General features: G+C 47.8%; 1 protein-coding gene and 2 long non-coding RNA genes across 17 annotated transcripts; 1 reads left to right on the top strand and 2 right to left on the bottom strand.

The window, feature by feature from the left end:
* Positions 1-271: 271 nt before the first annotated feature.
* Positions 272-26,928, top strand: greb1l (GREB1 like retinoic acid receptor coactivator). Of its 15 annotated transcripts, none has more exons than XM_061294415.1 (33): positions 275-588; positions 5,944-6,026; positions 13,878-13,974; positions 14,359-14,518; positions 14,586-14,765; positions 15,084-15,260; positions 15,337-15,513; positions 15,580-15,705; positions 15,815-15,934; positions 16,141-16,278; positions 16,367-16,492; positions 16,852-16,992; positions 17,147-17,332; positions 17,420-17,719; positions 17,914-18,042; positions 18,193-18,327; positions 18,603-18,800; positions 18,861-19,447; positions 19,731-19,864; positions 19,940-20,282; positions 20,351-20,466; positions 20,556-21,330; positions 21,410-21,527; positions 21,598-21,744; positions 21,887-22,026; positions 22,151-22,312; positions 23,472-23,700; positions 23,765-23,927; positions 24,061-24,291; positions 24,380-24,548; positions 24,732-24,932; positions 25,064-25,202; positions 25,276-26,928. In XM_061294415.1, exons 4-33 carry the CDS (start codon positions 14,362-14,364, stop codon positions 25,437-25,439), a joined length of 6,108 nt encoding a protein of 2,035 aa, XP_061150399.1. In that variant the 5' UTR covers positions 275-588; positions 5,944-6,026; positions 13,878-13,974; positions 14,359-14,361; the 3' UTR covers positions 25,440-26,928. The 15 variants fall into 15 exon arrangements, with proteins under 15 accessions (XP_061150402.1, XP_061150398.1, XP_061150399.1 ...); XM_061294424.1 differs by lacking the exon at positions 5,944-6,026 and having other exon boundaries at positions 277-588; positions 16,864-16,992; positions 18,861-19,038; positions 19,258-19,447; XM_061294423.1 differs by lacking the exon at positions 5,944-6,026 and having other exon boundaries at positions 285-588; positions 18,861-19,038; positions 19,258-19,447.
* Positions 899-5,903, bottom strand: LOC133165217 (uncharacterized). The gene is made up of 3 exons (XR_009717527.1): positions 4,941-5,903; positions 2,686-2,851; positions 899-2,622 (listed from the first exon to the last, which is right to left on the bottom strand). It is a non-coding gene; the product is annotated as an uncharacterized LOC133165217 (long non-coding RNA).
* LOC133165212 (uncharacterized) lies at positions 10,280-18,305 on the bottom strand. Its single transcript, XR_009717522.1, has 9 exons — positions 18,169-18,305; positions 17,409-18,038; positions 17,162-17,337; positions 16,113-17,032; positions 15,459-15,910; positions 14,977-15,358; positions 14,794-14,866; positions 14,338-14,677; positions 10,280-10,893 (listed from the first exon to the last, which is right to left on the bottom strand). It is a non-coding gene; the product is annotated as an uncharacterized LOC133165212 (long non-coding RNA).
* Positions 26,929-26,944: the final 16 nt, after the last annotated feature.

Here is a 26,944-nt window from a genome sequence, read left to right on the forward strand (position 1 = left end):
ATTATCACAACTTGACGAGTACATTTTCACTTTGTCTGTTTTCTCCGAATATTTTCTCCCTTACAACTACTACAGCCTGTTTTTTTTAAATTATTGTAACACCAGTAAATTGAGTTTTGACCACCAGAGGACGGTGTCGTGCAATTTAATTCAACCCATTTGCGCCCATGCGCTTGAGATCTTTACAGAGTGTACGCGCGCAACTTCGAGGGTGTCACGTCGTGCATCACGTGTGCACCGTAAAACGCTAATATAATGCAAATGCTCGTGCGTGACCATAGCACTGAATATGCAATTATGTGCGCGTGGACAATCAATAAATGCGCTCTCCCACACTTGACGTCTGTCTATTAATGCCTGTCTTTGCAATGCACGCGCACCCCCCCCCCCCCTACCCACACGCAATGTTCTCGAAGTAGAACTTATTGTACGCTCTTGCGTTGTTGTTAAGGACGTACAGTCTCGATGACGTCACTCGCTCTCCTGATCAGTTGGGACAACTGGTGGCAGGAACTCAACTCGCCCACCGCGGCCACGGATCGGAGAAGGAACGCAACACGAATGCAACGCAAGGTCGCGTGGAGTAAGGTAGGCGTGCAAAAACACACGCGCACACCTGCACACGCATGATGCTCATGAGTTCGTTCTGCCGCTCCTGTGAAAACAGCGTCCAGTTCATCACGTTTAGGGTCTTGGAGCGCTTCCGGCTGGTCGCCGCTGCCTGTTGTGCGCGTTGACCAGAGCCCAATGCAAGTTTGCAAAGTTTGACTCAAACTAGACGCGATTGCTTGAAGATCAAATCGAGCGGCATGCTTTTTGCGTTTTTTCCCAGTGCAATTTAGTGTATTTGCTTTTTTTTCTGTGCAAAAGGTGAAGCACCCGCTGCACCCCCCCCCCCTCCTTTCCCCCTTCCCCCATTACACGACGTGTTATTACTAGTGTCACACCAGTGTCATGGCGGAGCACTGCCAAATTTGTCATGTCGACAGAGCGCTGCCTCGCAGTTCTCAGGTCCGAGGTTAAAATCTCGTTTGCACGTTCTCCCGTGTTCAATAAATGAGATGATTTGACAGTAGAAGCACATGTGTGGGGACTTTAAGTTTAGAACCTGAGGGTCAAGTCTTGTTGAGGCCAAAGTGTAAAATTGACTGGTTGTTGAAGAGATGCGACTCTGCTTCTTGGTTACTATCGATGTGCTCTTTAGTCACCGTGTGCACCCTTCCGCTAGAGATGCAACACTGTTTGCATGCCCTTAAACTCTCTCGGCTTGGATGTGTGTGATTAGGTTCTGTGTATGGCACGTTGCGCAAAATATATTCAACAAATTTCAATTTCTTCTTGATAAGCCATTATATCCAGAACAGTACACAATCGTCAGCGTATCTTCCGAATTTAAAACAGAAAGAATGAAATAACTCCTTGATTCTCTATAGTAAATCATTTTCCAAAATTTCTAAATAAGTGAAATGTTAAACTTATTTTTGTATTTATTTAAATAGTCAAATATACAACAAGGGGGGGGGACATGTATCAGGTCAATTCCTAGTTAGTTGGAGCAGCAATAGTGGCAAAAAGATCTTCAAGTCTACAGCTAGGCTCCAACTTGACATCTAAGGGCCGTACGTGGCCCGAAGGCCTTGAGTTTGACACCCACCCGAATGTCTTGATTTACACGCCGCCAAGCGTTCCTGTGGCTGCCCCGCAGGCTATAGTGTCGAAACAAGCTCGGGCTCCTCAGATAAAGTCATATCAGATAAGAGCTAGCTAGCAAGGGAGATGCTCCGTGACTGTAATTACAGGCAAACCAGTCGGTCTTCACCGAGCCTAATCTGCCATTCCACGCGGCCGCTGTCCTAAAGGTTGCATTCCTCGTCCCAGACTCCCCCGCTCGTCCTCCTCTCCTTGTTTGTAATTTGTAAATACCTCAGGAGCTTAATGTGCACACAGAGCCAGACTGACCCAGACGATACATTGCCATTGCTCGTTCAAGTCGGCCATTGTTGCTGATCAATTTGAATCGTAAAGGCAAAGCTAATTCAATTTAGCCGAGGATTCGTGGATTTGCCAAATGAACCATTTCTACAATTAAGAATAGCAAAGCGCAGTGCTTGGCTGTAACCAGCAGAGGCGCTGTTGCTTCAATTTCAACAAGTTACCTGAAGAAGAACCTGCTTATAGAGCTAAACCTATCAATGCATCCTGGGAGCACAATTCTCATCAATATTATATGAATAATACAAAAAAAATAATCAATGAATTGGTCCGGAGTGGAATTGCGCAGTTGGATGATGTTAATAACATGATCATGTCATGACATAGTCACACTGCTGCTGTTTGCTAACATGCATTGCACTTGCGTAAAAAGGCTTTCAAAATGATTCTGGAGTGGCCAATAAATGAGTGTAAGAACAAAAGCTCCACCAGGGAGAGTTACGGGGGTCAAGTGACTCTATGAAGGTTAGCAATATCATGTGAGCCCACACTTGCTTGTTGGTTGGTTGGGTGGCCACCATGTTGCATGCTCTCCGCCAGGACCAAGGCTGGAGGGGTCATGGGCTCTGAACGCTGACCATCTGGCCCGTTGCGGGGGGTGTGTGTTCCTCACTGGCCGTCTTTGTTCCCCTGCCAAACAATTGGGACTTAATCTGGGCAGAGATAAGTAAGGGTCTCTCTGAAATCGCTCACCGTGGCAGCTTTTGTCCCTTCAGCCTTGAAGGAGACATCTCTTTTAGCGTTGTTGCTAAGGGGCGGGCGGGAGCGAGCGGAGGGGCCTTCAGGTGTACCTTCTACCCATCGTCTTATGTGTTCATTTTTAAAACATGAGTCATGCTTACATGCTTGAGTTGGGCGCCTGAAATGAGAGAAGCAGAATTCATTTCATAAACTCTTTTGATCTGCGTGTCAAACAATTGGAACAAAATTCCTTCTTGATGTGGTACAAATTTGCGGGTGGCACAATTGCAAAGCTCAACTTTCCAAATGAAAGTGATCCTGCCACTGCCACTTCCTGACATTGTAGAAAGACTTGGGTGGTACCGTTGGATTCCTCACCGTGAAGAACAAAGGGTGGATATTAAACTCCTCCCTACACGGATCGCCTCGGTTATTTCCAAAATGTCAACCTTGACTCTTACCAAACTCGTACAAGGACACGGATTGAAGAATTGGAACGCTAAAACAAGGACTGCAGCAGCAGCATTTCATGGCTGAGGAGGAAATTCATTCCGATTGAAGAAAGCAGAAGCTTCCAAAAATGCAGATCATCATTGTGACCTTTGAGGACTTTTTGCTCAATTGTTGTTTCCAAGTCTTGTTTAAAATGGCAGAAATGTTTTTATAATGAGCTCTCTTGTTATTGCTGTCTCCAATTGCCGCTGCTTTGATAATTCTCCCGTGCAGGCAAAGCTCCAAACGACTACGTGACATCCGCCCGCGCCTTGGGTAATTGTCACCAAGGGAACCGACGGCTTTGTTTAGTTTCTCTTTATTATTCCTGAGCTCACATTTGAAAAATAAACATGGGCGTCCCATAATTTATAGTGTCTGTTATGACATTCGCTATCATAACAAAAGGGGATGGATTACCGCACAGGAGCCGATTTGCTTTCTCTGTATTTTTGCATATTGATCCATAAAGGGCAAATCTATTACTCCCGACACCCTAGCTGATTATTCGATGGCAAAACAAGCACGAGGGAGGTGGGCAGATGCTCCTCTTGATCCTTTCAGGAGCACTTAGTGCTGCAGATGGTACAAGGGCCAGCCGCACGGATTAGCACTATTGTTTCACGTAATGAACAAAACAGGCGGTCCTTCAAGTCCTCATTCATCAGCTTTGGACATTAATTTTTAGTATGGTTCCCCCTCCCAAACATCCGGATATCACTTTTTAAAATGAGTCAAAGATATTTTAGGCCCAAAAAAATACATGTTTTTACACTAAGTTGATCATTGATAGAAAAATTGGCATTTGTATTGTATTATTCTTTTTGGGGGGGGGTCAATGAAGCATATTTGGTGGGAATCAATATCAACTTCAAAAGCAATATGAACTCGTGGTCCATTGTCAAGCGCTGACATTTGCTTCATGGTTTAGTGGAGCACGTCACTGCTGATGTGTGAGATGTTTTCCACCTGGATCAACACGCTTGTAAACTTTTAACCAGAGGTCAAGAATGCAAGGAACATTGCGTTCCTCACGTCCACACGCTGCGCTAATATGACAGACAGACTTTGCCGGTAGAAGATTTCCTCGCCTGCAATATTAGCCCATATGCCGTGGCGAGTGTCCAAGGTCGTCCATTGAAGCGTGAAAGCGGAGGCGAGGCGCCGGCCGATAAGGTTCCAAGGGGAGGATGAGGAGTGACCACAATGGCACGTGTGGGAGGGAGGGATGAACCCGGGCCGGGCAGCTGGCATCCAGTTGAGAGAGTCGAAGCTTTTTGGGCCAAAAGCCTGTCGTACTGTATGAGGACCCACGACACGCTTGACAATTGGATCATTTAAGGCAATTCCACAAAGACCCGAGCCCCTCCCCTGGCTCAAAGGAGATGTCAAAGGTCTGTGACCCTTTCCGTAGATGAGCATTGATCTCTCATTGGGGGGGGGGGGTCCTCCCGCAAGCCCACCACCACCATTTTCAGCTGATATAGCTTCGTTTCACCTGCAGGAAGCAGCTTTATTTGATTCCATTAGCGAGTGCCGCAATGATGTATTAGCCAATTCATCCGTTTTGGCCAGTAGTAGTTTGTCATTTTGGAAATGCAGTCAATGAAACTTGTATGATGTTCAAGTGAGGAAGGAACAGGTCTTTTTGCATCAGGATCCTACTATTTGATTGTATGCTTGACAAATATTTGGAAGTCAAATCAAGAGACGTGAATGAGAACAATTGAATCATTTCAGGAAGTCAAAGGGTGCGTGTGTGTGTGTGAGGTCACCTTTTCCCGCAATGACCTCCTGCCTCGTTCATCGGGGAGCTTTACCGCAACAAAAGTTAATGGGTCGCGCGCGTGTGATGGCATAACCAGGCCAAGCGGGCCTCTCACACATAACACAAACCTAGGGGTTAATGAACCGAACTAGTCACTGTCCCGGGCCATTTGGTACCGGGCCACACAGGGTGACTGGTATTTGGTGGCAAAAATGTCAGGCGGGGCTAATGAAATCACTGTCGAGGACTGTGGCGGATGCCCTCGCATTTCTCTGGGCTTCTGACGTGCGCTCATGAAAAGCACTTAGTAATGTTATCCTCGCTTTTTGCCATTGAGCCCTGGAAAGCATCCAACGGTGGATTGGCTTCTTGCAATGTTCTGTTATAGAACAGTGTGTTCTCACAGGCTGTTCCGTCTGCCGTTTATCCGCTGGCTCGCTGGCTCGGATGCCAGCCCCCAGAAGCGGCGGCCAGGCGGCAAGTACACGTTGTGCTTTAGCGCCGGCCGGCCGTATGGGAAAATCTGTCTGGTGGATGGATGCTCATTGTTTTGGCTTGCCACAATTGTATTTGTCCCTCCAAGATAAACAAGTTAACAAGACTCACCACTTTTTTTTTTGTTAGATGGATTGTCACTTGAGAGAGAACTTTGTGTGTCAAAGCTACAATAAAAGAATGGGCTGTTCAATTCCTGATGACTCTTGTCACTTTTAGTTTTTGCACAAAGAGCAAATTTAAATGGAAGGGTTGCTCTTTTCCTACAGATTTGCTAGCAACCAATAGGATGTCTCGGCATGAATTAACCAAATGTGTCATTTTGGCCCAGCTATGGAAGATGAGTCCACCTAGCTGTGTCAAGGTAACCGCAGCATTGTCACCAAAAATCCCAAACAGGACATTTACTTTCCCTCGTAATGGAACACAAGGTCACCCCGCCGCGTGTTGATGCTGCCAGCGTTTATGTGGGAGAGACTCGTTTGCCTGCGCACTTGATTCCCCCCCCCCGTCAGCACTCACAGATCGTCCAAGGCTACGGTGACCAAGACCCAGGCCCACGCTGCGAGAACTCAACGTTCCGCGGAGCCAGAGGGAGGTCATTATCTCTTTCTGGCTCTCTCCCTTTCTCTATCTTCTCTTTCATTCACCCCCAAATGAGCGCTTGCAGGTCAAGCACCGCCAAAGGAAAACATGGAGAATAATTCCGTATCGATCTATTTGCGGATCAGTGTATTGACTTGACGGATAGGGTCGATATGCTTCAAACCAGGGCGCAAGCTTTCCCGGAAGACCAATCAAAACAGAGAGTGCCGCAAATGGAACTGAGCAGGAGGCCAAAGCAAATGATTGCTGTCCAATCAAAAGCATTTGCCAGCAAATTTTACAATGAAAGAATTTCTACCATAGATTTTGTTATAGACGTATTGTCATATACAGACCAAAGTAGCTTGAAAATTTGTTTTCATTTACTCATTTTAAAATCTAAAGTAGCTGCATTTGTCGCAGTCCAAACCCAAATTGTCTGTGACGGTGGGAAGAAAGAATTCTCTTGTGTGCTCTCGGTATCTTCCATCATGGCGCCGCTCCTTTCTTGTTCCTCCTTGGGGCACCTTGTGAGTGACGCGTGGACAAAGAGGCCTCTCAGTGTCTGGACGCACGGGCCTTCCTCCCCCTTCCCTGCCGACTTCCTTCAGCGGAGCGGTCAGCCGGATCCATCACGTTCCTCTTCCTGACCCCGGCCGGGCATGCGCCATTGCTGCGTCAGCGGCGATCCACCCCCGTTACAAACCGGGCTGATTAATAAGCACCAGGTTGCCCCCGGTGACGTGCTTAATTCCCGTCATGCATCAGCAGGAATCTTTTTGTCTTAATGGGACAATGGACGTGTGGATCCAAGGCTTTTGTTGGTAGGATTGAACCCCCCCCCCCTCCCCTTCCACACACACACAGAACCTGGCTGATAGAGCAAAGTGACAGTAAACCTGAATGAAGGGCCTGTAGACCTCTTCATCCTGCAGACAGATGGACATTGTGAATGGAGGCTTAAGCAAAGCAATACAATGGAATTGAAGTCATTTCACAGAGAAGACGCCACCTTTGCTACGCCACTTTTGGACCACCTTTCTTCCACTTCCACTTCTTAAACCGTTCATGTCAATTCATGGCAAACCTTTGTCACCTCTGTTACACAGAAGGGAAGAAAAGACATATATATTAAAATATATATATATTATATAATCTATATTATAATTAGTTTTTATAGTAAGGAGGAGGGGGCCAAAAGGGGACTTGGGAAAATGGCAGCCACTGGTGCAAACTGGAACCTGACCCCTATGTGAGCTCTTCCGTCATCTGATAAGAGGCAATGTTTTGATAGTCTTGGCACGCTCAATGTGATGCACGGCTCTCTTTTTACACCCTCTAACAAATACCAGCAACGCTTTACAACCCGGGGGGTGCAAGGCCTGGTCAAGCGTCAACAAAGATCTGACGTTAAGAGTAAAATATTTTCGATAAACATTTGTTAAAAGAAAGAAAGAAAAAAAACTGACACTAAGCTGAAATGCTTCTGTCCACTCCCCCCACCCAAATGAAACGTTCTGCTCAACCCATCTTGCCCTTTACCATTGACCGACGTTTGACCACAACCACTGACAGGTTTACTGTATGAAATAGAACTCAGTTCAATATGGCAGCCCTGAATAAGTCCATAAAGGCATTAGGGTCCAGAGTGTGTGTGTGTGTGTGTGTGTGTGCGTTGTCCTGGCCTGGTTTGGCCTGGCCTGGCGTTCAACCCGTCAGTGTTGTAAAATGCAGATTGGGTTCACTGACGGGCCTTCTTGCTTTTTATTGCACAGTCACGAACAGCATTGTAAAGCAGCATCGCTGCCATGCAAACCAAATGGGAACGTTTCTAAAAATCATCTTTATGTCCGTAACGAAATAGAAAGCAATCTAAGTAGATGAAAGTTTTTTTATTTTGCTTCGCAAAATGTAAACAAAGCTCGAGTTTTGGGGAGTCATCCGTTCCAAGGAAGTTTATCTAAAGTCCAGTGGTACAAAAACTGGAGGGGAAAAAAAATCCCTTCAAAAATAATGTAAATCCAATTCATCCATTCCAGGCACCCCAAAATATGATCAAAAATACATTTAATCAAAAGTAACTATCTTTACAAATCTGCGGAGAAATTAACATTTATCATCACGTTGTTGAAAGCTGAGAACTATTTGAAGAAATTAAAATTCCACTGGTCTAATTGATTGTATTGCCATGTTGTGAAATGCATTGATTATAAATTGAAACCTAGCGTAGGCCTCTCAGTGTAACTGTACAGTGAACAACAAATACACATTTATTTATATTCCGGGAGTAAACAACCATATTAATGTGTCAAAAGGTGTGCGTCTTTTGCTTGATGTTACATTTGCGGTCATCGGCCTGCACTGCGCGGCTCGCATTCACCTGAAGGTTAAAAGCCGTGCCCTTCAACTTATGCGTGTGTGGCAAGGTCACCTCTTCCAATCAAAGCCAGTGAATTAGCCCCTCACTCCCACGCCCGCCGCCTCACCTCCAAATGAGCTTGACAACTGAACAGTAAACTTTCATGGAGTCGTTCTAGTACTTCCACATTAGGTGGAAAAAAAAAAAAAAAGTTTGAAAACCAACAAAACTGCTCTTTTAAGATTCTCACCTTGGTCCATAAAATAAAATAATTGAAATGAATCAAAATAAAATAAAAATTACAAATCGAAATTGCACTTTGAACATTTTCATTAACATGCCAAAACATTCTCTTTGGTGAAATAATTGTGCCAATCCCCTCCCAGCCCCCCCAAACCCCCCAGTTTTGAAATGAGCTTTATAACTGGACAGTAAACTTCCAGTGGCTTAATGATGATGACTTCTTCATGTGTCCAAATGCTCCTTTTGTCCGGGCTTAAGACCCGCACCCACCCCCGCCCAAAACACCCACCCACCCCCCGCCCCTGAAACCCCTTTTCACCTTCCCAGAAACGGAGTAGGCCCGGCCGGTCGGCCAGGGCTATTATCCCCACTCTGCGTCGCTGCTGACTTCAGCAATGGCATTCACGGGGAATGTTTGCCTTTGTTTGGCATGACCTTAGCTCATCTGCTATCCTCACTAGCGCACATTTGCACTTCAGGGCCCAGCAGGCGGTGTCGGGTCAGGGGTGAAGTGGGACGGAGGGGGGCTTTTTATAAGGAAATGAGATCGGCGGACGGCAGTGCGAGTCCTCACGCGTCCTATCGTGGGAATTTGGTCATGGGCGTCCATTTTTGTTTTGCTCGCCGTTTGTTTATTTGGTGACGATATGCGAGGTGAGACGTGTTAATTGGCACCTCGCTCGCTCGTCGAACTTCCTCTCCGCCCGCCCTCGCCTGATGCTCATTTGTGGATTTGTCAGTTGAACCTCATGCTCCTCATGTTGCAGTGTCAGAGCCGCCATGTGTTGTCACAGCTGTTAGACCAAGATGCCCCCCCCCCCCCAACACACACACCTGACAAACAGGGGTACAGTAAACAGTCAAGCTTATTAGAGTTTAGGGCAGCTTCACACCCACTTTGACACCCCGCCTCCCATATTATGGCTAATTCCCAATAGAAATGTAAATAATGTTGCATATTGTTATTGGTTGTTTCAATTAAAAACAAATATATATACTAAGGCCACGTACGTTGTGATCCATGATTTTTTTTTGTATTTTTAAGATAATGGTAGCCGAGTAAAGTGCTCTATTATTCGCCGGGCGGCTGCTGAGTCAGCTTAAAAACAAAAACACTCGGCTCTCCCCTGGGAATCCCAGAGAGGAAGAAACCTTATGACATCATTTGACTCATCATTCCACAGGTGGCGGCGGAGATGCTTAACCCTTTGTGCGGGCGGGCCTTCAGCCAGGAAAGGGGGGGGTGCGGTGCTGAGGGATGGACGGCTTTAGGGGCGGGAAGCCATTCAATCCGCACTCTTTTGTTGTTGGTTTTTAAGGCTTACTCATTATCTGCATTTTAAATGGTCTATTTAGGATGCTGCGGGAGGATGGGACTGTGGTAGGGGGCTTGTCAAAGTCAGGGGCTCGGCCGGGCGTAAATCACGCCGACAGCTCTTTTCCCATGGCTTGAACTTGCGCTCACGTTTTCTCCGAGATATATTATTAGCTGAAAAATGCCACAGCCAGACATTCTTTGGCAGTCAAACTCAAGCCTGCTGTTTAGTAAGAAAAAAAAAACAACAAAAAAAACAAGCCGTGTGAAAGCCTCCCTCCCCCCACCCTTAATGGAGGCTGCCATTGGTCGGCCGGCCGGCGTGGCATTTACAGCTGTTTCCCCTCGCGCTGACTTTTCCCCTCGTATAGCCATTGGAGGGGAGGTGCGAAGAGCCGCGCACGACTTGATTAAAACAACTGTTTGAGCACGTCCGCGGTAATGAACTGAAACACGGGCCTAATGCCATTTACTGTACACATTCAATTCTGGATAGGATCCTTGTCATTGACTGATGCGGACGGGTAAATATTGGCACAAAGCTATAAAGTGCGCTTGCTCCCCCGCTGTCCGGAATTTCTGTTTACCCGACAAATTCTTGACTCGGCTCATTAGCGGACAGGAAGGCCGCGCACAAAGAGGCCTTAGTGTTGAAAAGTAGTCCAAAATACTGAACAATGGGAACTTGGCAACGGGACTCATCAACAGGGTCACTATAAAGTGTGACCTCACAAACACTCAGGCATCATGCAAACATGGCAGAAGAATTATTAAAAGTGTCTTTCTTTCATTTTGGTTGTATGTGATGTGGGACTGAGTGTCTTTTTTTCTTTTCACGTGTAATCTCTCACTATCCGCAAATGAGAAGCCATCATACAACGTCACTAAAAAGAAATAGAAAGAAGACTCACTTGCACGCTGCTTCCTTCCAGTTGTCTATTTCCCACTCCCAGTTGAGGTTTACTATAAAAGCAACAAGAAGCAAATCATTTCAAGGTCACCAAAGCAGGTCATTTCCAAGATGCTAAAAACCTATAGACGTGCTAACGGATATTTGGCATACATGTTATGCTCATTTCCAAAGAAGCAAATGTATGGGGTGCAAATAAGATTGTTGGGCCTCAGCGGAGGTTGATTGAGCGCCACTCAATTGCATCATCTGTAATGGAGTCATTGGTGAAGGCTATTTCCTGGGCACAGCGAGATGAGCTCATTAAATCCCTCATTCTGCCTGTCGCTCGTTTCCGTTTATTTATTTTGTAGAGGATGACTCATTGGAGTGAAAGCCCCACCCCACCCCCCCACTCTTGATTTTAAGCCTTCTTTTCTTGATGTGGGGATCAATCCCAGCCGTGGTGACAAAACGCTGCCTGACAGATTCAACATCACCCCCAATTCCCGCCCTCTGAAATAAAAGCTTAAATTGGTTCCATCCAAAGTCACACCCACCCGTCGTCACCCTCCATTCACCAAACTTGACACAGTGGCCTACGCTGGCGCGCAGGGGTTGGGGGGTCACGCGTGGCAGTCCCCCCCCCCTCCTCATCACTCCCCTCTTTTAAACATCTTTCTTTCCTTGACCCCCCCCCCCCCCTTCCACCACCCACCTCTGCCTTAGCAGAACATCTGTCACCACAGGGGCTCAGATGAATGCATTCTACTCCTCCTCCTTGGCAAATGGCACAGGCAGTTCAGAGGAGGGCACCTCGGGGGAGTAGGGGGGAGCAGGGGGAGGGGTCTATGTGTGTTTGTTTGCATGCAAGAGGGAGAGAGCGAGAGAGGGGGGGGGGGGAGAGCGAGAGAGGAAGATTCCCATTGCAGCCTGACTGACTTGACTGTGTGTGTCATGAGAGGACACACAGCTAGCTCCACATGCCTGCCTGGACTTTCCACAAGGATTTACTCCCAATGGACTAACACTTCCAAGGAGCTTTTTTTTTTTGGTCTTCTGCACTATTAGGGATTCCAAAAGCCTCAAAAGGTCATGCAAGGTAACGTCATTTGAACAGCTCTAACGAGAGAGGCTTTTAGCGCCTCATCTAAAGGGCATGGTGAGATGTTAGTCCTTTTTCTGCTCCGCCTGTTCTGCTTTTCTGATGTTAACAGCAGCCTCTTTCCTGCATGACAATGAGCGCTCCTGCCTGATTCTTATCTGGCTTTATTTTATGCGTGTGACGTCTTATCCATGGCCGATGTTGCGACTGGCAGAGCGCAAGTTTAAAGGCGTGGGGAATTACGCCCCTTTTATTTTGCACTCTGTTTTATTAAAAAAAAAACGGGAGGGGGGGGTTGTTTTGAATGCAGGCTGCAACAGAATTGAATTCAGCAGCCTCCCTGCTCCTGTAATGTAATTATGAGGAAGGAGCAAAAGAGGATGCAAAAACAAAAGCTAGAAAGCAGAGTGCTCGTCTTGTATTAGGATTACCATTTTGGTTGCACATCGGATTTAAAAACCCTTTCAATTCAACATTGAATTTCCTCATTTACAGCATTTGATTAATGTACGATGAGGAATCTGCATTTTAAAGATGACAGAATTGAATACAAGTTTAAAGTGTTCTGACATTTGTTTTCATTATTATTGCTCTTATTGTGGTGATGATGATCTCAACTTATTATTATTAGCATGATTATTATCAACAATAATACATATTTTTAATTGATTTGCAAATTAATTATGACTAATAAATGATCCTAATTTATTATATATTTTACAATTAATCACATTTACATTTTCAAGCAGTATCAATTATTTTGGTGGGTTGGGAGCCAGATTTCTCAAATTAATCTTGGGCAAACTTTGATTTGGGTGAATTACTAATACCCAAATGCAAATTATTTAATCTAAAAGAAAATATTCACTTGGTTAAACATACAGGTACATAATATGTTCTTATTTTCAATTTCATATGAACGTAAGAAGTTTTACTCCTGAGGCGTTTACAATGGGAGGGGGGGGGGTAATGCTGAGTAGAAAAGAAAGTGGAAAAAGTCAAGCCTGTGAAGGATGCTGGTCCTGACTTGAACTGAAACGAGTGGGCCCATTTACTCCGCATTCCTGCTGTGGTCCTAAGTACAGTTGGTCCTAGTGTCATGACTGGAAAAACCGGACGTCTTGAAATGCCTCAAGCAAGCTTTAGGTGGTGTTTTTCGGTTTGATGGTCCTCTCTTTTGGGGGAGCCATTTCCGTGTGGCTTGTCAGATAACAATCCCAACGGTTGGTTCCTTGCTTGCGGAGGGAGGCGTAGCTTGAACTTGCCCCACTTGATTGGATACGAGATCAAGTAAGGACATAAGAAGAAGAAAGCCGGCCGCCGTTTTTGAGGAGCTTCCTGGTTGACACATTGACTTGATTGGCTGTTTCAAAGGCGGCTAATCATTGACCAAAAGCAGCTCCCGTGCAAAAACGTGTGTACACTTTCAGGACTTGGACCCCGCATTAGTGATGACGGGGGGTCAATGGGGACAGGAGTAGGGGGGACTTTGCTTTGTGTTATGTAACAGGCTGAGTGGTTAAACAATACTCCGTCAAAGGGTCAAAGTAGCAGCGTGGATTATATGCGGCCAACGCAAAGTCAAACATCCCCGTAGTGTGGAAGTAGCCTAGAGGCAGGGCCAGGTATCGCATCGAGATTCGGTCATGCTTGTGGTCATTGGGGTCAGAGTTCCATCAATCACAGCCAGTCGGCCATGTCCTGATGTAACAAAGCAGCCCTAGACCATCACACTTCCGCCACCATTTATGATCCTACAATTTTCAAAATTCTGTGTTACATTTACACTTGATGTACTTTCCGAAAAATTCAAGAATCTTCTCCAAAGTCTTTCTGATGTTTTGCAAAATAGGAGTCTTAATTTGTTCTCATGGTAATTGCATCAGATGACATGCATGTCAGCTAATGTGCAGCGGCACACTCCTCCTCTCGCTTCCTCCCTCCCTCCCTCAGGTGTCAGAGCCGTGACTAAAATGTCTTTACCGAGTGGCGGCGACCCAGCGTGGAGCTGAGGTGAACAAGTCCCTTCACACCTGCAAACACTCATCACGTGAGTGAGTCGCTTTCTACTTCTCCTCCTTCCTACACTGACCATGAAGGCATCACAAAAAGTAGCTTGATTTACTACATTTCTGCACCACCGTGATAAACAATGAGAAGGAGGGGGGGGGGGGTTGGGGCGTCATGGTTTGAAATTTCAGCCGGATTTTGTTTCATGATCCTTCTCTTTGGGAACACATGTTGAGGATGCCACCCAAGACACTCGACAGATGTACAGAGTGGACCTCCTTTGGAGAAGGGAGGTGGTTAGCACACCCACCGTTTTTTGCTTAAAAGGGAAATGCCGAGTACAAACATTTGCTGGGGAACCAAAGCATTCAACGACAAAAGTGTTTGTGCGTGACCGGCTCACCCTATTTTGTCCTCCGACCAGATCATGGGGAATTCCTACGCCGGGCAGTTGAAGTCTGCTCGCTTCGAAGAGGCCCTGCACAACTCCATCGAGGCGTCGCTGCGCTCCAGCAGCGGAGACCCGCAACCCATCTTCACGCAGCTCTACCTGAAGCCCGAGCCTTATCCTGCCAACGTGGACGGTCAGTCAGTGGCGTGCGTGCATGCATACTCTCACAGGATACCATGATGATGATGATGATCCTCCAGCTGACGTGAAACCCAAAGTGGAGCCCCACAGCGGCGAGCTCCCCGCCCAGGAGCTGCTGACCAACAGCCACTCATCCAATGACGCGGAGGAGCTGGAGGAGGAAGAAGACTCGGATAGCAACAGTCCCCCGCTGCCCTACTTGCAGACTCCTGTGCCAGAGGGCTGCTGCACTATGGAAGGTAGAGTTGGAGCAGTGCTAATACATACCGCTGGCAAGGGCCAGTAACAGGTGTGAAGCAGGAAGTTCCGCCCACTAACTGTCACCAATTATCTGGAGGACCTAAAAAGAAAAAAAGCAGAGCACATTACTCTCAAAACCTTTTTAAAAAGAATATCTGCACCTTTCGCTGTTTTCTTCTTATTCTTTGGAAATAATATGTACGGCAATACCTTGACTGATATGATTCCGCAAATGTAGTTTTTAGTGGAGAAACGTTTCAAGTCAAGACACCACAGCTGTTTCCTCCGATGACTAAAATGAGAATTTTCATTTTCAGGATTCTGCCAGGCCGGCAAGGACCTGCGCCTAGTCTCCATGGCGACGGAGCCCATCGATGTCCCGACGGGCTTCGAGCTGGTCGGCGCCAAGTCCCCCAGCGTGGCCGAGCACATCCTGGTGTGCGCCGTGGACCGCCGCTTTTTGCCCGACGACAACGGCAAAAATGCACTTTTAGGTCAGCGTGCTCCCCGACGGGACGGCCATATTGTCTGTCCATCTGGTTTGAAGAAACAATTTCCTGTGCGTGGCAGGTTTTTCTGGAAACTGCGTGGGCTGCGGGGAGAAGGGCTTTCGCTACTTCACCGAGTTCTCCAACCACATCAACCTGAAGCTGTCCACGCAACCCAAAAAGCAGAAGCACTTAAAGTATTACCTGGTGAAGAACTCTCAGGGTGCTTTGTGCAAAGGACCGCTCATCTGCTGGAAAGGTAGCAAAGGTCTCCATCCCATTTGCTCCAGATCTCCAGCCTCTCTCCTGGCCTTTCTCTCTTCAGACAGTAAAACGCGGCAGTTGTCCAGCGGGGCGGCGTCCACGTCCAAACCCAGCTCGTCATCCTCAGTCAGCAGCAAAGAGAACGGCGGAACCAGCGCAAACGGATCGTCTCCTTTCTCCCTTTCGGGTAAGGCCGAGTCAAAGTCAAAAAATCAAATCTTTAACAATTGCTTTCTGGCATTAGAAACAAAAATGAAAGTCACTGACCAATCTGCTTGATTTTTTTTTCCCTCCAGATTCTCCACCCACCAGAATGACGCCGGCTTCCGTGTTCTTCAATAGCCCGGATCTGAGCAGAGAGTGCGGCTTCATCAAGCCTCTCGGCGCCACGCCTGGAAACAAGACGCTCCCGCTAGGTGAAAACTGACATTTGTGTTCTCACTCTTACGTGTGTTATTGACAGCAAAAACACAATGGATGACACCAATGTATTGTGCACACGATGGATATGAGATTGGAAAGTGTCCTATTGGCAACTGAAATGCTTTCCCATTATTGAAGAAGGCCTTCTGTCATGTGCCAGCTCTTAATTACCATGCACGTCTTCCTTGCCGTGTTGCAGTTCCCACCGCCCTGAGGGTAAACGGGCCAACAAATGGCTTGGCTGTGGACGGGCGTCCCCCCTTACTCAGCCCCTCCCAGATCACCTTAGGAGCTCAGGGCCAAGCGTATCGAAGCCCCGACTTAGGAGACAGTCCGGGTGAGACTTGCGTCCGCCACTGCTTGCTTGTTGTGTTCCACATTGAACGTGACAATTTGATGTTTTTTTGTGTGTGTGTGTGGATTAGTGTCATCTGCCATGAACTCCGGTCCTCCCAAGAAGCGCCATCGAAGGTGGCATCCCACTTCAATGGTCCCGGTCCCGCCCACGGCTGTCCCCGTGCCGGCCATCCGACCTGTCGTCTGCCCTCCGGGTGGGTTCCGGAATATTCTTGAGGAAGTTTTTGCACCACGATCCGTGAATCAGACTCTTAGCTTGACCTGCATGTGGTCTGCTTTTCAGCAGACATGTTCATGACAGTTTTTTTTCTCCCCCTAATAATCTCTCCAAGTCTGTTATGAGGACGACAAAACAACATTGCTGACATTCTCGTTTAGGGATGAGTCACCCTCTTATCTCCATGGAGATAGATCTAGCGACTGGAGAATTAGGAATAATACAAAAAATAAACTTTTCTGCCATTATTAAATGTAAATTGCCCGCCAAAATGCCTTTGACCCGAATAGAATATTAGATCATGCCTGTGTTTTCGTCCCCGTGTTTACTGTGCAGGTTCTATCGTAGGTTCTGTGGTTTCTCCCCAAGCCCCCGGGCCGGGCGTCATCCAGCCTCAGCCTGTCAGCGCGGGGGCATCCGTCATCATCCCAGACAACCTGCTCAACTGTGTGGGAGTTCGCCCCGTCATCCTCATTGGTACCAGACTCCTCCTCCTCTTCTTCTTCTTCGTTGGCTACTAAAATTGACGAAAATGCTTTCAAAATGATTGGAAACATTTTGATGAACTAAAATTAAATCGATCCCAAAAATGACTTTATGCTTGGTTAACGCTCCATTGCTGTCCATTCAGGGCACGGCACCTTACCTTATTTCTACGGCAATGTGGGGGAAGTGGTGGTGAGCCCCTTGCTGGTGGGCTGCTACAAGAACAGCCCACTGAGCGAGAACACATTGGAGAGCCTCGGCCTTAGCGGCAGCCAGCAGCTCAGCGTGGAGACCATGATTCTGCTCACGTTGCAGTACCTGGCACGTCTAGGTGAGCTGAAGGGAAAAAAAAACATCTTTGTGACTGAGTAGAGCAAATGAACAAGCACCAAAATGGCCAAACGTACCTGTTGCGCAGGTCCGGATCAGATCCCCCTTCGTGAAGAACTAGAGCAGATCGTCCTGAAGGCCATGCTCTGCTGTCCCGGCGGTCCCGCTATCTCCCCGTCCCAGCTGCCTTGGCTGGCTCGCTTGGAGGCCAGCGTTTCCGGGGGCGCGGTCCAAGTGGTGGTCACCCACAATTCGCTGGGCGAGGGCATCTGCGAGTCACTGCGCTCCCTCAGTGAGGGCCCCCACCTCCGGCAGTCGCTTCCCACCTACGTGCTTATCATATACTCCTCCAAGATGAGCGGCAACGAGTTCTGCGTGATGGTATTAGGTACGTTTGCGACGTTGTAATCATTTCACATGCTGCTTTTCCAAAAATATAGAAATGCTTTACTGACACCTTGTGGCGTTAATAGGCAATCACAAGCCTATTTGGGTACGTGCCTCGTAGCAGCTCTCGTGAATCGGAACGCTATTACTGTGCGGCCGTTGTTAAAAATATGAAAAAATATGTATCCACCACAGGGAAGTACCAAGCGAGGGCTTTAGCTGAAGGCATGCTGACCACCAACGAGTTCCTGAAGGAGATCAGCTACGAGCTCATCACAGGCAAAGTCAGCGTGTTGGCGTCTCACTTCAAAACCACCTCTCTAGGTAAGCAGAAAGAAAATAAGAGTCAGTTCATCAACTGGCCATGGATATCTTCCATTTATCAACGTACTGTATGCCGTGCGTGTGTTTGCTCATGTTCTCCTGCTTGTTTGTGTCCGTGTGCGTTACCATGGCGACTGCTTGTGCTCACAGGGGACAATCTGGACAAGCAGCTGGTGCGGTATCAGCGGCGACGGAAGGGCCAGGTCATCCAGCCCTTCCAGGGCGATGTCACTGACCACATCCACTCTCAGGAGGCCGCCAGCATGTCACCACCTTCGGACAGAGGTGAGACTCGGGCTCCAACTACACCACAACAAACAAAACAATATTTGCATTGGTACCGTTTTTTGTTTTTTTTACAGCTGTAGTACAGCTGGCGAAAAGCTCTACAATCTTTTTACTGAATAGAAATAAAAGCGGTGGAGTGGAGTCTTTCTTTTTCTTTTTTCTTTTTTTCCGAGACTGGCTGAATGGAAATCGAACCCAAAAGCACATAAACATAAGAAAGCAAAAAGAAATGAAAAGACGGCAACATAATGTCCCTTGTTTGTTTGGGTCAGAACTGCTCGGCAAGGTCTTCCAGATCTTTCCGACGCAGTTGAGCGTGGCCCGACGCCTCCTCTCGCAGGTCTGCTCCATCGCCGACTCGGGCAGCCAGAACCTGGACTTGGGCCGCTTCTGCAAAGTAGATTTCCTGGTTCTGGTGCCGCCTTCTCACATTTTGGTCAACCAGACGGCACAGCGCATACGACAATCAGGTAAAAAAAAAGGACACTCAAATCACCTTGCATGAAAATACATTTTCTTTTTCTCTGCAGGCGTCCTGTTGGACTTGGGGATGGAAGAGTCATGCCCGCCTCAGAAGTGCGACAAGTACGTGGTGCGCCTGGACGCTGACGTGCACGCCAAGATGGAGGCCTTTATGAGGAAAGTCAAACAGAACCCGTACACGCTGTTCGTCCTTATCCACGACAACTCTCATGTTGACCTCACCAGGTATCAGACATGCTGTTTAAAAAAATACATGTATATTTTGACTGCCAGTCTGACCTTGGTCTCTTTTTATGAAGATAACAAAGGGAGGAGGAATTTAGCCCGCATGGTGATAAAACTAAACGGAAACATCCAGAGAATGCGTTGTAGTTATCTAGAACCGATTGAGAAAAAAAGATGCTCAATATCACCTGACTTTTCTTCTTCTCGTCACTTTACAAGCGCTCTGTCGGGCTCCGTGTGCCACGGGGAGCTCCAAGGTCTGGCTGACCGCGTGGTCAACTGCCAGGAGGTCCTAGATGCAATGAACCTGCTGGTGCTGCAGGTCAGCTGCTTCCCGTACACGCTGCAGACCCGCCAGTCCCGCATCAGTGTGCACAATGAAGTGCACTGGCCCTCCGATCAAAGTCTGGTGAGTCTCTGCAAAATCCATTCAAGATCATTAACGTCTTCCTTCCAATTAGGATAATGTCATGGATGGATGCCGACTGTACTGCAGCATTGCGCCGGTTCAGCTGCGCCGCCTAGTGGGCATTTTTTCTTTCTGCCTGCAATCACAAGACTGCCAAGGCCAAATGTTCCTGATTTGAATGCATAACGCTGACATTAAAAGCCACAAACGTTTTTTGTCAGTATATGAAGGAGCTAATAGATGATGATGATGATGATGATGGTGTGTGCTTACCTTCCAACAGGAGTCGCTCCCTCCCGGCGAGTTGGCCTACTTTGGGCTGGGCGACTACAGCAGATCCCTGCAGTGGGGTGTGGCCAGCCCCATTCTGCGCTGTGACGATGCCTTTGAGAAGATGGTCCACACACTCCTGCACAGGTCAGACAACTTTCAAAGTGACAATGTGCCAAGGGAATTTTCCATTCATTCACTCACTTTCATTTGCGGCGACAGACACCCCCACTTGCACAGCATGGTGATCCGCAGCTACCTGCTCATCCAGCAGTACACGGAGGCCATGATGGCGCTCACCTCTTCGCCGTCGCTGAGAGACCACATCACGCCAGAGACTCTAGCCATGGTGGAGGACCTGATCAACGCACCCGGTCGGGAGGGCTCGCAAGGCCGCGGACACATGCTGCTGGTGCGCGTGCCTTCGCTGCAGCTGGCCATGTTGGCACGCGAGCGGCTCGAGGACGTGCGCGACAAGCTGGGCCTCCAGCTGTGCTTCGCCGTGCTGCTGGGAAGCCCCGCCTCGGAGATCATTCTGCCCAGGAACTTCACGTGTCGCCTGCGGGTGAGATAGTTTGCATTTCAGCTTTACCGCCAGCCGGGAAATTCAGAGCTAATTGTGTTTTGTCGCAGGCCTGGCGGGGATGCGAGAATGAAGACTGGGTGCCGCTCACCTACGAGGATCTGGAGGGTCTGCCTTGCATCGTCATCCTCACGGGGAAAGACCCTCTTGGAGAGACCTTCCCCAGGTCTTTGCACATTTCTACCCTAGTTGGAGAGTTATTCGAGGTTTAGTGGTAGTGGTTGGTTCTTGTTTGATGAACTTCTTCTTCTCTAGGTCTCTGAAATACAGCGACCTGCGTCTGATAGACTCCAGCTACCTGACGCGGACGGCCCTGGAGCAGGAGGTGGGCCTGGCCTGCACCTACGTGTCAGTGGGCGTGGTCCAGGAGCCCAAGAAGGTAGCCGGCCCTCGGGAGTCGGACGCCGAGAAGGTCGTTCACGACGGCGAGGAGCTGGAGCGACCTCAGAGCAACGGCAGCGCGGCCACCAGGACCTCAGGACCCTTGGTGGAGAATGGAGTCAGTTCATCCGACAACACGGAGGCCGTCCCGAAGCCCCCAGCCTGCGCGTCCAAAGGCGTCGACACGTCGGGCCTCAAGCAGGAATGCGACTCCATGGGCAGTCAGTTCGCCTCCAACCCTCCCAAAACCTCCTCCAAGGCCCCTCCGTCGCTGTACTCCAGCTCCTCCTCCTCCTCGCCGTCGCCCTCCTCCTCGTCGGCGCAGCGACCCAGCCAGTCCACGCAATGTGGCCGCCGCCGCCACCCCAAGCCGGCGGCGCGCGTGTCGCCACGTACCGTCATCATGTCGCGGCCGGCGTACAACCTGCTGTCGGCCGACTCGGGCAGCCAGCTGAGCTCCTTCTCGCTCTTGCCCCATGCCGACGTGGCCTGGTGCAGCCCGCTCAGGCCCCCGGTCACGGCGAGCCTGCACGGCTGGGAGCAGAGCGCACACTATCGCCGGTGGACCGTCGCCAAGCAGCACCACGCCGACTACGAGGCGCCATCCACGTCGCACCCTCGACGCCTCCTCCTAAGTGGACCGCCACAGGTAGAAAGTTGAAGACCAAAATGTTGTGGGTGGGCGGGCAGGAAGTTTGTTAAGCAATGAGTGTCTGGTTTCTCACCAGGTGGGCAAGACGGGAGCTTACCTCCAATTCCTTCGTATCTTATTCCGGATGCTCATCCGACTGTTGGAGGTCGACGTGTTCGATGAGGAAGAATCGGACGAGGAAGAGGCAAATGAAGGTAATGGATGATTGACACTCAAGGTTGTCAGCGTCAATCGCGGTGGCTAATCGGGAGTTTGACGCTACAGAGACGTCCAAGGTGGCAACGGCCGTAAATGCGCAGTGGCCTGACATCGAAGACATACGCAAGCTTCCCTTCGACCCCAACCCCCGAGGCTCCAAGTTCAAGAAGGCCAGCCCCGTCCACTGCGACAAGACGCCAAAGCGCTCCAGAGGTGTGCACAGCTGCAGCGAAATAGACATTTTTACAAAACATTAGGCGCTAGGGTAGCAAGCAATTTACCTGACATAACAAATTTAGTTTTTGACTGACTAGATTCACAATTCAAGCCATTTATTCTCATTTTCCGACCTCAGTTCTGAAGGAAGAAGACGAAAGCCAAAGTGAAGCCAAGCAGGAGACCAAGTCCATACGACTCACCCGCTTCGCGGCTCACAATGCCTTTCATCACTGTGAGCAGTGTCACCATTACTGCGATGCTAGCCCTGCAACGCAGGTGAGTACACCCACTCCGGACATGTTTAATGTTATGCGAAAATGCTGTGCACTCCAACTATTCTAGTAAGTACATCATAATCGGACCCTTCAAACGCTAACCAAGTTTTCAATGTGTGTGAAAGCTGTCTGAGTGCACATTCCACGCTTTCACCTTCTGCTCGTCCATGCTCGGTGAGGAGGTCCAGCTCCAGTTTGTCATTCCCAAAGACAAGGAGAAGCACTTTGTCTTCAGTCAACAGGGGAGCCACCTGGAAAGCATGCGCCTTCCTCTGGTCTCCACCAAGGTTAGTACTCAAGGTTCTGGACAATCCATTTCTTGAGCAAAACATTCAGCCATTAGAAAGATACAGTAATGCTTAGCCTTAGCCTCAGACAAAAAAAAAGAAAACTATAGCATATGAGACATTTAAAAGACAAGATTAATGGTAATGCAAAACATAATGAATATAATTGTGGTCTGAGATTGTTGCGTTACTGTTGTGAAGCAATTTGTAAAGAATAACCCATTAAATATACATTTTTACATTATGTCATGTCTCTAAAATAAAGCTCAGTTGAATATTAGTTAGCATCTTGCTAGCAATTAGCTTAGTAGCTTGCGTTGTAATTAGTTAACATGCAGGTTTACACTGTAGCTACCAAAACAATTATTGTTTCAGGGTAACCAAATAATAAGTCATTAAATGTAAACAGTTAAATATTACTTGCGTTCTGCCACTGGGGTGTCTGTAGGACTGTCCATCATAGAATCAAAATGGCATTAGGTCGTAGCCTAGGTGTTGTTTTGATTTTAGGGTCATGGACTGTACTATTCACGCCATAGTGAGTCCCTGCTATATAACAAGCTGGTTAGCTGGCTAACTAAGTAACTAATGATACAGGAATCAATATATAACAAAAATAAATAAATACATAAAAGTTAAAGAAACAGGTTTTGTCCATTTTTTATTGCGCAGGCTACTCTCTGCTTCAGGGACGGATCATACCATTTTGATTCTTTGGTGCCGGACTGTCCCATTAAAGCCATAAAAGCCGATTTCCCCCAGGGTTTTCTTTGAACCATAATTATCTCATTAACTTGCTAACTAATGAAATCTATTGAATATACTAACACATCACAGCTTCAAAATATAATTAAATGGGTTTCGTGTTCATGTTTCTTAACAATTTGTCCCCATTAGTTATATTTGTACAGGTAGTTCAAGTGACTTGCTATTGTTATCTATCTGGTTATATACATTATTGGGTTTCTGCTAAAATCCAAATAATTACCCAATAATTTATGGAAATTTCCCCTTTTTTACTATTTGACCTATTATGGCATTAATGGTACAGTCTACAATCATCGATGAACAAATAGAAAGAAAAGCAATATTCCATTGTAAAAACATTTTTTTATAGACACTGTGTAGCATGCAGGAACTCATTGTAACACAACACAAGGGGGTCTTTCATGTTGGTGCCCAGGACCCCGACCTGTTGAAGAGCCCCATTTTCACGCCAACGACGGGGCGCCAGGAGCACGGCCTGCTCAACATCTATCACGCCATGGAGGGCGCCGCACACCTGCACATCCTGGTGGTCAAGCACTTTGAGCTGCCCCACTACAGGAAGTACTGGCCCAACCACATCCTGCTCGTTCTGCCCGCCATGTTTAACAACTCCGGAGTCGGTAAGTGATGAAAAAATATATTAGACATATATGTGGATTATATTGGCGTTTGTGTCCATTCTAGGTGCAGCTCGCTTCATGATCAAGGAACTGTCCTACCACAACCTGGAGCTGGAGAGGAACCGGTGGGAGGAGCAAGGCGTCAAGCGGCAGGAAGTGTGGCCCTTCATCGCCATGATGGACGACTCGTGTGTGTTGTGGAACGCCCAGCAGCCCGTAGACAACAGGTGCTTCCTACGCAGTTCAGTCCAACCCAGAATTCAAATGGCACTGTCTATCTTTGTCCTTATCCTCCATGGACCCCTTTTGCTTTTGTGGGCGTGTGCTGTCCTCGTCTCACCCAACTGTTTGCTCTCGCAGCGAGACATCCGAGGGTGGCGCCTCAGTGCTTACCAACGTGTCCCTGAAAACGGTGCTGCGCCACATAGAGACCACGCCCAAGATCCCCCTCTACGCTATGTGTGGAGCTCGCAAGTGGAACAGCGGCCTTGCTCGCAAGGCGCCCGCCAGGTCCTTCAGCAGGGGCCACCTGCACGACTTTGTCCTGCTCAACGTGGATCTGACCCAGAACGTCCAGTACGACCTCAACCGGTAAGCGTGGGGACGGTGAAGTCAGCTGCTTGGTTGCTTCTGGATCTGTTTTTTTTTTTTTTTTTTAAATCAGATTTTTTTTTTTCAGTTACAGTTGTGAGGAGGTGGACTTCAATCTTCGGGTCAACAGCAGCGGACTCCTGCTGTGTCGCTTTAACAGCTTCAGCCTGATGAAGAAGTACATTCCAGTCGGGGGCAACCAAGACTACATGGTCAAACCCAAACTCATGGTGCGCGCCTTGACTTGTCCATACGGGGTAAATTGTGAAAATTCAGAACCTAAAGCTTTTATTATTTGGTGGTGTGAAATTTGGATAGGCATGCCTATCTTAAGCAGACCTAAAAAAAAAAATCATAATAAGCCGTGCCTAAAAACACACAGGAAGTCTGCCATTTTGGCTTTAATACTGCTTTGATTTGGCGCTTCTCTTCTTTTGCAGGAAATGGAAAACCCCGCCCCCATCAGCCCCTCGCAGTACGTGTGCGCCCCCGACAGCGAGCAGACCCTGCTGGATGCGCCGGCCCAGTTTCTGCTGGAAAAATTCCTGCAGAGCTGCAGCCACCGATTGTTCCCCAAAGCCATTCAGAACCCGAACAACCCGGTCCTGTCCATTGACAGCTACCTCAATATCAGCCCGGAGGTATGTGCTGACTTTTGAGTGTGACTATCTTGTCAATTGGATTGTTTTTTTTTTTCTGTCAAAAGTCCTAAGAGAGTAAGTAGGTGTTAAAGTCGGTGTCACTTACACTGTGTCGGTTCTGTGCGTATCAGATATCCGTGTGCTACATCAACTCCCGTCCACACTCCACCAACCTCAACCACCAGGGCCTGGTGTTCAGCGGCCTGCTGCTGTACCTCTGCGACTCCTTTGTCGTCTCCGGACTCCTCAAGAAGTTCCGCTTCCTCAAAGGTGAGACGCCGCATCGTACAACAACGGCAGATCGGAATCGGAACTAACGGCGCCCTCGTGTGGTGTGGTACAGGCGCCACCTTGTGCGTCATCTGCCAGGACCGCAGCTCCCTGCGTCAGACCATCGTGCGTCTGGAGCTGGAGGACGAGTGGCAGTTTCGCCTACGCGACGAGTTCCAGACAGCCAACTGCAGCGAGGACCGACCCCTCTACTTTCTCACCGGACGCCACGTTTGAACCCCAAACGAGCAAACGCCAGCCATTCTTGCCATCAGAACTCGCCGTGGGAGGAGAACAAGCGTGATGGACGCTAAGCTATGCTATAATTGTACGTCAACCACCCGTGCGCCCGCTCGTGGACGTACGTGTTTATCTCAGGGGTTTTTAAAAGGGAAAAATCAGACTTATGGGACTGAGAGGGCAAGATGTTTTCTCCCTGTGTTTACTTTCTTCCCGGCACCAAAGACATCATCGAGCTGCACTTTTTCTTGGCCCATCATGCCTTTCACTGCCTGACAACTCCACACAAAACACTGCCGACTGGACATATGACAATTCACGCTCTATAGAAAGTCCCTCATTTGGCGTCTTAGCAAAAAAATAAAAATAAAAGGTGGGTGAGGAAATCTGTGGCACCTGGGCCATATTGCAGCACATTTTATCAAATTGAATTTAAAGGAGACCTTATTTGATCTTAAATCACATCACCGAGCACCACTTATCAGAAACAAACCCTGTTAGCTAATGCTAATCAGTGCAGCTTAAAAAAAACTCAATGCAGCTCTTCTTACCTTTTGGCTTTACTTGATTCAATCAAAAGTGGCTGCCTCACCCACACAATCTGAGAAATAAGCAGACATTTATTTGGTTCTTTAATGTCATATTATTGCGTAATATTTCCATATGTCCCCTTTAAACACTGCCTTGTGTATGGGAAAGGGGGAATGTGTTTCCTATGAGTTTGTGCACAGGGTTTTCCAAAAAATATGCCTTAAGGAGAAGTGATGCTCACTCATGCGTGGACCAATGAGAGCAAGGCAAAACAGAATGTTGCTAGAGCCAAAACAAAAAAAGCCAGAGAAATAGACTACTGTACTGTTTAAAGTTTACCATATTATTATTATTAATATATTCTATCATGCCCCCCCCCCCTCCCTTTACTTGCTAAGGGTTACTGATGTGTTTTGTTTGTGTGCGTGTAACTTTGACCCACTTTTAGTGTCAGCAAGAAGAATCTACCTAAAATGTGTCTTTAACCGCGTATCTGTATGCGCTCACCAGGGAGTTGTTATTTATTTCAAGCATTATAGTTGGACTGATAATCATGTGGAGAAAAAAAAAAAAGAAAGTGTTTGATTGCATGCGCGCTAGGGCGGGTCAATCTACTGAATGTCACTGAGGCGTGCGGAAATGGAGTGAACTTGCACTAAACAAGTTGCCAAACCAAATCATGGAATTTTAATTAGAACCCCCCCAAAATGATAGTGTTGATCAGAAGTCTGCACCCCAAAGAAAAATAAGGTCCACGTGAATGAACGTTGAATAATATGCAACTTGCTCACACAATCTTCGCAGAGAGAGAGAGAGAAGCGGCACAGCTGCAGCGTCGGTCGGCATCTACCTCATGTTGTCACAGAAGAGCCGTGCTATGTTGTCCTTGTTGTTGTTGTTGCTGTTTGAAATTGATGAATGTAATAATAATAATAAAATGACTTTTAAAATCTTCCTTTTTTTGCCAGTGT

The sequence above is a fragment of the Syngnathus typhle genome, linkage group LG13 (genome assembly GCF_033458585.1).
Source record: "Syngnathus typhle isolate RoL2023-S1 ecotype Sweden linkage group LG13, RoL_Styp_1.0, whole genome shotgun sequence".
NCBI classification, from domain to species: Eukaryota; Metazoa; Chordata; class Actinopteri; order Syngnathiformes; family Syngnathidae; genus Syngnathus; species Syngnathus typhle.